Source organism: Herpailurus yagouaroundi, unplaced genomic scaffold (genome assembly GCF_014898765.1).
Source record: "Herpailurus yagouaroundi ecotype Mexico unplaced genomic scaffold, PumYag 437, whole genome shotgun sequence".
Classification (NCBI taxonomy): domain Eukaryota; kingdom Metazoa; phylum Chordata; class Mammalia; order Carnivora; family Felidae; genus Herpailurus; species Herpailurus yagouaroundi.
Window position 1 is genome coordinate 439,453 of NW_024412654.1, and position 9,582 is coordinate 449,034.

The window sequence follows — 9,582 nt, forward strand, 5'->3', positions numbered from 1 at the left end:
GAGACAGAGAGAGACAGAGCATGAACGGGGGAGGGTCAGAGAGAGGGCGACACAGAATCTGAAACAGGCTCCAGGCTCTGAGCTGTCAGCACAGAGCCCGACTCGGGGCTTGAACTCACGGACCGTGAGATCATGACCTGAGCCGAAGTTGGCCGCTCAACCGACTGAGCCACCCAGGCGCCCCCCGAGGCTCTGAAATTTGGATAAAAACGTTGAGAACGTGAATGTGACAGGACACTGCTCGACCTAGACCCTGAGGAGGAAGCGTGCTCGCCACACCACGTACCTCATCACATAAAAATCAGTGTTACGTTTCTAGCCCCTTAGAATTGTGACGTACAAACTTAAGATCTTAGCAGCGTGTTTAAGCTTTTTTAGCTTTTAAAAACCTATGACTTCCCTTTCCTTAGAATATCAAAGCTGAGTTGGAGACGGTGCGAGAAGATCTGTCCCTGACCCAGAAAGATAAATTTATGCTGCAAGCTAAAGTCTCAGAGCTGAAGAACAACATGAAGACTCTGCTCCAGCAAAACCAGCAGCTCAGGCTGGACCTGCGGCGTGGCGCGGCCAAGACGGTACTCGGGCTCTGTGCCCCTCGGTTCGCTGGGCCCACTGCAGGTCTGCTGGGCGGTGGCGGGCGCACCGTAGTTACTCAGACGTGAAGTTACATGTAATCAACCAGGAGCAGGTACCGTGTGAAAATAAACGGTGCCGGAGTATTGTGCTTAGAAATAGGCCAAACCCTTTTATTTTGGTGCCTTTTCCAAGAGCGTGAGTTCAGGTACCGTTTTGTTGTAATATACTTTATAAACCATACGAGGGCATCATTTGCTGTTGTTAACAAGAGCCCCAGGCCTGGTAGGCCAGCTAGCTGGGACACAGCAGCTGCCAGGATGGTCTTGGGGACCCAGGGACCCTGAAGCTGCCGTCGCAAGCCTGCTCAGATTCTCCACATGCCTGGCTTTTGTTTCTCTGCTCAGTCTACGTGAATATTGTCCAGGGGCAAAGAAATCACTCAGACTCAGGTTTATTTACCATTGTTTGCCTGTCTGTGAAAAAGTTTGAAGTCCTAGAAAGGGGAATTGTATGAGTGGAAAATTGACTTAATTTCTTAGGGATGTGCAGAGTCAAAGCCATGGTCTTTCATGGAAAGCCCGCTGCGAGGAGGGGTGTTCTCATCCTCCTGGGGAGCCAGCACGTGCTTAGTCGCGTGTGTGAGGCAGAAGGTTCATTGAACCCCGTGGCTGCCTGCTATGCTGCCCGGGAAGCAGGGGCCATGCCTTCCCGGGAGGCTCCTCTGGGATGACCTGTTGTGACCCCGGGCACTGATGAGGGGAACGTGTGGTGGGGTCCCCCTCTTAGTGACACCGCTAACCGTGTGCTTTCAAAAACAGAGAAAGGAACTGAAAGGCGAGGCCGGCTCTTCGGGTCCCGTGACGCCGGTGAAGATCCCCGACTGTCCCGTCCCGGCCTCCCTGCTGGAGGAGCTGCTGAGGCCCCCGCCTGCCGTGAGCAAGGAGCCCCTCAAGAACCTCAACAGCTGTCTCCAGCAGCTGAAGTACGAGCTGCGTTCTGTGTTCTGTGTCACTCAGTTTCGAAAGATAGACTGCAGGTTTTAATTTGGAAGAATCTTTTCTGTTGGCAGGACCTCATGCCCAGCAGAGGCTGAGCAGGCCTGTGCCACGTGGGGTCACTTGGGCTGTCGGTCCCTGTCATCTGGGGAGGATGGCCTAGAACTAAGTGACCCTGAGAAGCCCTTGAGGAGCCAGGACCTGAGCCCTTAGAAACCCCACAGCTGGATGTTCTGCTCCCGCCAGCCCGAGGCCAGTGTTTGCAGGGTGTGGCCATGTGGGGACATCTTTTGTTTTAATTAAAAAAAAATTTTGTTTACTCCTTTTTTTTTTCTTTGATGTTTATTTATTTTTGGAAGGGAGTGTGCAAGTGGGAAAGGGGCAGAGAAAGGGGGAGACACAGAATCCGAAGCAGACTCCAGGCTCTGAGCTGTCAGCACAGGGCCTGACGCGGGGCTCGAACCCACGAACCGTGAGATCGTGACCTGAACCCAAGTCAGCCTTAACTGACTGAGCCACCCAGGCGCCCCAGGGGACGTCTTTTTTGACCCTATGAGTGGAAGCCATGTGGCAGGCCCTCAGTGCTACTGATGCACCTCCCTGAGTAGAAGCCCCCGTGTGCAGAGTTGCGCGGCCTATTGGCCTCCTCTGCATGCGCAGAGAAAAATGCTGGGTCCCATAAATCCTGTGACCCTGTCAGTGTTGCTGGTCCCAAACAGACAGGTTCTGTCAGCCCCCTGAAGGTGCTGCGGTACCTGAGGGGACTGCTGTCCAGGTCAGGCTTCTTAGGATCCACGTTTGAGAGAGCTGGTTGTCTCCAGGGAGAGTTAGCGCATCTCGTCTGGCTCTCCTTTGACTGGCCTTCTTTCCCCTGTCTCCCCCTCTCTCCAGGCAGGAGATGGACAGCCTTCAGCGCCAGATGGAAGCGCACACCGTTACCGTGCACGAGTCGCTGTCCTCGTGGACTCAGGGGGACCCCGCTGCCAGCCCAGCTCCCCCGGGAGATCACGCCAACCCCCGGGGAGACACGGAGCAACTCGGCCAGTGCAAGGTCTCCAGAGAGGAGCTTGGAACAGCGGCTGCCGAGCGTCCACAGTCCGAGTGCTTGTAACTACCCAAAGGAATATTCTTTTGTCAAGGTTATTTATTTGACTGTTTGCTCTGTTTTTCTAAGAGATGAGGTTTAAATTTTGCGTTTGCCTTTACAAGGAGTAAAAGGACGGAACGAGAGCTGAGGATTAGAGAAATAGCCATTTGCAAATCACAACTAGCTTTTCCCACGAAATGACCAAATCTTAACAACATAACCTAGATCTCAGCAAGAAGGTTTTGGATGTGTCCGCAGGGAATCTCTCACGAGTGACCGTAGATGCTGCTGTCCGAGTAGACGCCAGCCGGCGGCCCCCACTGGCAGTGCTGCGTGACCGGGTCCCATTTCTCTCTTTCCTGCCCAATTCAGTAAGAGCTTTACCTCTCTACAGAAACAGAAGTTTATTTGCACCTTTGGTTTTTATTTTATTTTTAATGGCTATCTCACCATAGGATGTGTATATAAATACTGAAAATCAATCTAATCTAATCTTAAAAAGTATGTCTGTATTATTTAAGAATGACCTGAATTGTCTTTTTGTTGATTGCCTTTTGAAAATGTTCTGTCAGGAATTCACACGTAGGGTTTAGGGATGTCAGTCAGAAAATTATATTTTAAGAAATCATTATTTTATTTACTGTTCTAAAACCAAATATTCTTAGACAGAAAAGGGTCTTTATTTTAGTTTCACTTTATTTTTGAGGGCCTTGTCGTAAGTGCACAACACCCCCTGCCATCCAACCCTTGGCCCGGCACGACCTCACTCACCTTAGCTGACCCCAGTCACTATGCGCTGGCCTGACGTGTGAGATGCTTGGGGAGAGGTTCCAGGAGAGGTGGGGAGGGGGCCAGGGCTCCAAACCCAGGCTTCCCCAGGCCACCACCCCCTGAACCCCACGCCTCCGCGAAAATGTCCAGCAGAGCCTGTGTGGTCATCAGAGGACACGCTGGACTCTTCTGAAGGTTTGGAAGGTCCTGCAGCCTCTCCGCTGGAGACACTGAGGTTTCTAGAAGGGGCAGGTCAGCTCCGTGGGGAGGCGGTGGCGGTGGCCTCCCCAGCTGTCCTGTAGGGGAGGAGCTGGATTCGGAGCTCCCTGAGCGTGGGAGGTTTCTCGTGGACATTTCTCCACCTGAAACACAGAAGCGCTGCAGAAACTGACTGGCCGTGACCCCTGACGTCTGTAACTTTGTCCCCTACTTGGCTGAGAAATCTAAACTAACCCTCACTGTTGTGAGTTAGAGCAGAGAGGCCTCTGGTGCGGATCTGCTGGTCTGGAGATGAACTTGGAGGGGTTACTGATGGGGCCACATCCGCCTGTGTCGACTCACTACTTTTGTCTCTCTTGAGGAGAAAACAGTTTGGTATTTGAAAGCTGTTTGTGTTCTCTCACAAGATGCTATTAGAAGGTTCACTGATAAAGTAGCGTTAACCACAAAGATGTTTAGTGTTTAAAAAAATTCCCTAGTGACTCTTGGGACTTCTGAAACGTGTATATCACTTGTACAGGGTTAATCTTAAAGTAATACTTGAAGACTTCATTATAAATATATCCTATTTTTCATCTTAAGTTGGAAACCGTTTTTGACAAAATTGTTTTTGTACCATTAGAGAAGAAAAAAATCATAATTTACATTCTTATTTATTTGGGGTGTATTATCCTCAGTTTTAATTTTAAAACCAGCACGTGACACTCAGCCTCCTGCCGTGGCTGCTTCCTCACTGCTGCGTGCCGGCGGCCCCCCGGGGACAGTCACTGCGCGTCTTCTCTTAGGAAAGGGTCAGCTGGTTGTGAGCAAGTCTCTGTTCCTCACCTCCTTTCCTTCATGTCTTACCCTCTGTGTGCCGTGTGCCTGCGTGTGCGCCTGCACATGCACGTGCGTGTGGCTGTGCCTACGTGTGTATGTGCATGTGGGTGGGTGTGTGTGCCACTGTGTGCGCATGTGCACGTGTGAGTAGACCTGTGTGGGTATGCACATGTGCGCGTGGGTGTGCCTATGTGTGTATGTGCATGTGTATCTGTGTGTGTCCGAGTGTGCGTGCGCATGTGCCAGTGTGTGCCTGTGTATGTGCGTGTGCCTACCTGTCATTGTGTGTGCGTGCCTGCCTGTGTGTGTGCATGTGTGCACGTGCTCGTGCCTGCGTGTGTGTGCTTGTGCGTGTGTGTGAGTGCCTGTGCGTGAGTGTGCGCCTGTGTATGTGTATGCCTGTGCTCATGCCTGTATGTGCCTGTGTGTGTGCGTGTCAGTGTGCCTATGCGTGTGAGTATGCGCCTGTGTGTGCGTGTGTATGCATGCATGTGCTCGTGCCTGCGTGTGTGTACGTGTGCTCCTGTGGCGATGGCAGCAGCGCCTCCTGGTTTCCTGACGTCACCCTGTGCCTTTGTTGTCACCCTCTTCGGTTCCCGAACGCCCTGGCTGTCCCACCCGCCGTGCTGTTTCCCGTGTGGCCACAGCCCCGGATCTGGGGCCTTTCAGTCCAGCCTTTTGTTAGGCTTCCTTAACCAGCTGCCTGAGAGAGAAAACTGGACTTGGAGGCCACCTGCTCCTGATCTGTTGAGGGTTTGTTGTTGTTTTTAGCCTCCGAGGGCCTCGACTGCTACCTCCCAGAGCCAGAGTCTGCAGTGAGTATCATTTGAAACGTTCTCCTGTTGTGCAGAAGTGGGAATTCGGAATTTACTCCTGGAAAACAACAGTCCAGTCTGGAGTGCTTAGAAACCTAGGTTTGCTGTTACGTTACGTTTGTGGATATTATTCATCCTGGGTCACGAATACTGTATGTCGTGTCCTCACTGCAGAGGACACTGGTTTGGACACTTCATCGTGTCATTTATTTTTTTCTTACGTTCCAAAAAAAATGTTACCGCGGCGTGGTTATATCACTGATCTTTTTGTGGAACACGGGATGGATGCCATTGGGTCTTATGGATTTATATGCTTTTGTTCTACTTTTTGGAAGGTCTAACAGGCAAAGTTCTGACAGGATGTGAAACTGGCTTTTACTGTGGCCTGGGGTCCGAGTAATGGGACAGGCCTGCTAAGAAGATTCTCACTAAACTCTTTCTCAGTTTACAGACTTTTTTTGGTGTAGATGCTGCCGAAGCCATGACATGTGTTCCTACTCCCATGAGTAACTTGTCACATAGAAATGACGTGTCCTGTGTAAAGATTTCTAGTAGTGAAAGGGACCAGCGTATCTGAAAGACACATGTCCTGGAGCCTTCCGCAAGGACCCCGTGACATGTAGACATTCTGAGCCTTATTCGAACAAGTTCACTGACACACGTTCCAGGCAAATCTGGTCGTGTGATGGTCTCAGGTTATAATAGGATCCTGGAGGGTAACGTTTTAGGGGATCTAGAAAACTTGGTGGCTTTAAGTTACTCATTTCTGTTAAAAATTTCCTCATGAAAGGATGTCCTCAGGTTGGGGCTGTTCAGGGGAAAGGTGTCACCGTGCACAACGAATTGTAACTTTAAAAAGCATGTTGATTTTTTATAAATGTAAGTGTGCTGGGGAATTCCTTAAATTTTGTGCAATAAACTATTTTTTGTTAAAGATTTTCACATTTCATTGGGAGCCTTATTTAATCTACATATTTAGCCATATTTGGGAGGAAGTTTTATCTTGTGTTTTATAAACTGTGTTGAAATACTCGTCTTCAAAGAGCACCTCGCCGTCCTGGCTGTCCTGCCAAAGATTCACGTGGTGTGAGATCTCACTTGTACCGCTTCTGACTCCAGAGCAGCCTGCTCCCTGCGCCCTGCCCCCGGCAGCCCACACCGCACGCACCTGCTGCCTCATGAGTACAGGGAGGGAGGCGGCTGCCCTCGGGGCCGCGGGCACATCCCCGAGCTTGTCCCTGCACTGACTGGGCACTGCTGTCATGACTGTCCGCAGCTGGACCACAAATAATTCTCTAAATCTCAGTGTCGTGGCTCCAGTCTCCCCTCTTCCGTTGGCTGTCTAATTGTGATCAATGAGAGTAAGCCAGACGCGGAAGTCTTTACTGACCAGCAGGAGAAAGTGTACAGAATGGAAGTGAACTGGTGATCACAGAATGTGGTTTTGCCCTGGGAGTTACGCATTTCGCAGACCCCACTTTACCAGCTTCCGTAACCAAGGGTCAGGTAATCTGTGTGCTACACAGAGCTTAGGGGAAGCCTCCTGCCCACCTGCTTCTGTGGCCCTAACTTCCTGAAGTAGTGAGGATGTCATGTCTTTTTCTCTACGGCAATCAGGAAAGGGCTGGTTCTGTGTCCCTGAACTTTTTTTCTTTTACCTATAAAGTTGCTAAACATTTGCAGGCACCGAACTGACACATCGATGGACTGACTTTTTAAGCGCGCCGTGTCCTCTGTGGTCGTACAGCGGTGTCGAGGAGGGGCCTGGCTCGGCGGTGGCAGGTGAGCAGGGCCGGGTGCTGAGTGTGGGACCCAGGACTTTCTGCTGATGGGAAGCCTGGTGTTCAGGAATCACCGGATTATTCAGAAATCTCTCATGCAGATTATGTGGGAAATAGGATTATTTATGCCGCTACCGTCCAGTTTGATGGACAAATGCAAGAGCTCTTGGAAGAATCTCCAAGCCTCTCCTAGAGAAAGAATTCTCAGCAATCAGCAACTTGTGAAACCAGAAGCATGTACTGGAATCCCTCTTGCCTTTATGCATGTGCTCAGTTGACAACAGACATCGCAGATTCTGGTAAAAAGTACACTTAAGCAGTGCCTTTTCCTAGAAACAATGGGAGATACTAAACTGTGTTGCTCTCCCCTTTTTCTTGCTGTTTGGTGTGGGGCAGGCCTTCTCACATCCCGGCCCCCCTCCCGAAGGGCTCAGGAGCAGCACGACATCCCGGAGCAGCACAATGACATCCCTTGGGGACAGTGTACCTCCCCCGAGTTGAATGTGTGTGGACCAACCGCAGCACCCGGGGCGGGAGGGCAGCAGCTCTGGGGAAGTACCTGGAGGTTCTCACCCACTCAGCCCTCCACGTGGCCTGGGAACTGCTGGAGGAAATGGTCCGCCGGCTTTGCACGTAGTCTGGGCCCGAACTCCACAGGGTGGGAGACAGAGGCTAGCTTATTAAGTACCTCACAGGATGCTTCATTTTGACTGTGAGCTTTAAATGTGCATGTTATATATGTATATAATATATATAATAATATAATTTTTTTAATGTTTATATATTATTGAGAGACAGAGCATGAGCATGGGAGGGGCAGAGAGGGAGACGCAGAAGCTGAAGCAGGCTCCAGGCTCTGAGCTTTCAGCACAGAGCCCGACACGGGGCTCGAACTCACGAACTGTGAGCTCATGACCTGAGCTGAAGTCGGAGGCTCAACAGACTGAGCCACCCAAGCGTCCTCTACCTTTTTAAATGTACGCAAAATTTACACTAAAACACGGACAGGTTTGGGCAACCATCCATCCGCCTGTGTGCACCTGTCATTATCCCCCCAAGCAAGATGTGGAACATTTCCCTCACAGTAAAGGTTCTTTCATGTCCCTTCCCGGTTAACCACCCCACCCGGAGGCAACCACTGCCCTGAGTGACCACAAGCTTTGCTTGTTCTTGAGACCCCTACAAATGGGATTGTACTGTGCGCGCTTTTGTGTGGGGTCTTTGTGCTTAGCACGGTTTTCAGAATCATCCGTGTTATTGCTGAATGGTACAGCACCATGGGACTTTCAAATGACGGTTCCACAATTTGTGCATTCTTCCAGAGTTTATCCAGACACCTGGGCGTTTCCTGTTTGGGACTGCCACAAACATTGTGTGCCCGTCCCTCTTCATACCTAAGGCTGCACTACTGGGCCATAGAGCAGAGTTTGTCTGCTTATGAGAAACTGCCTGTTTTCCCCAGTGGTTAACTCATTTTACTCGTGCCAGCAGTGTAGGAGAATGCCAGAAATCAACCGTTCTGGTGGGTGTAAAGCAGTATCTCACTGTGGTTTCATCTGCAGTTCACTCACCCTCAAATTTACTGACTCTTTGGTGCCCAATCCACTTAAATTTGCTTTTACCAAAGATGTCAATTGTATTTCTTCAGGGTTTTTCCATTAAAAAAAAAAAAAAAGTCTGAGTTACAAGGGCGAATGGGTGGCTCAGTCCTTAAGCATCCAACTCTTGATTTCGGCGGGAGCCCCACGTTGGCCTTTGCTGGTAGCTCGGAGCCGGCTTGAGATTCTCTCTCGCTGTCTCTCTGCCCCTCCCCTGCTTGCGTGCACTCTCCCTCTCAAAAAATAAACTTCTAAATGTTACAGAAGAGTCACCCTTTTCATCGTACACGTCGGAGAGTTCTGACAAGCTTGACAAGCATAACGCTTCCATCAGCCCCTACGGCCCTTCCCCCACCCCCGCCACTTTAGAGTCAACCCCTCCCCCCGCAGCCACCCCTGCTCGGCTCCAAGCCCCTCTGCGCCAACGTGGAAGGAATGGGAGCACGCAGCCTGGAGCCTGACTAGACTACAGCGGCGGGCACCTGCTCCTCGGGGAAGCCCTCCGCGCCCCAGGACTAGGGCCGGGAGGAAACAGATTCACTCTGGCCACGGGAATACAACGCCGGCCGGCCAGGTAAGGCCAGCTTCACGGGCGGCAGGAAGCAGTTCTCCCGCGGACACGCGGCAGCTGCCCGGTCGCCTGCTTTGTCTGGCGCGGAGAACGTGGTTCTCTAAAAGCCCAGGCGGTCACAAATGCCGTTTCAAAGCGGGTCCGGGAGAACAAACTGCCGACTCCGGCCTGGAGAAGCTGGGTCGCTCCGATCCCGCGAGCAGCCCCGTTCCCACTGGGGCCGCGCGGAGCTAGCGCGCTCGCGGCGGCACCGCCGGCCAACGCCCAGGCCCCGGCTCGCCCCCGCCCTGGCTCGCGCGCAGGACCTCAGGCCGCCCCCGGGGTCTCCAGGACCCGCCCGGCCGCCCCCG

At 51.7% G+C, this 9,582-nt stretch overlaps 2 protein-coding genes across 6 annotated transcripts in view; both read left to right on the forward strand.

Annotated features, from left to right (window-relative positions):
* The window catches only part of GOLGA3 (golgin A3), a 47,205-nt gene extending 42,976 nt beyond the window's left edge, over positions 1-4,229 (forward strand). For all 5 annotated transcript variants that reach the window (XM_040464175.1, XM_040464172.1, XM_040464176.1 and 2 more), the window contains exons 22-24: positions 411-575; positions 1,395-1,558; positions 2,463-4,229. In XM_040464175.1, coding sequence (XP_040320109.1) covers positions 411-575; positions 1,395-1,558; positions 2,463-2,682 — 549 coding nt within the window. In that variant the 3' untranslated portion in view covers positions 2,683-4,229. The remainder of the gene's footprint in view (positions 1-410; positions 576-1,394; positions 1,559-2,462) is intronic.
* Positions 4,230-9,070: 4,841 nt separating this feature from the next.
* The window catches only part of ANKLE2 (ankyrin repeat and LEM domain containing 2), a 31,415-nt gene continuing 30,903 nt past the window's right edge, over positions 9,071-9,582 (forward strand). Inside the window, exon 1 of the mRNA XM_040464179.1 lies at positions 9,071-9,235. The gene's annotated coding sequence lies outside the window, so the exon portion shown is untranslated. The remainder of the gene's footprint in view (positions 9,236-9,582) is intronic.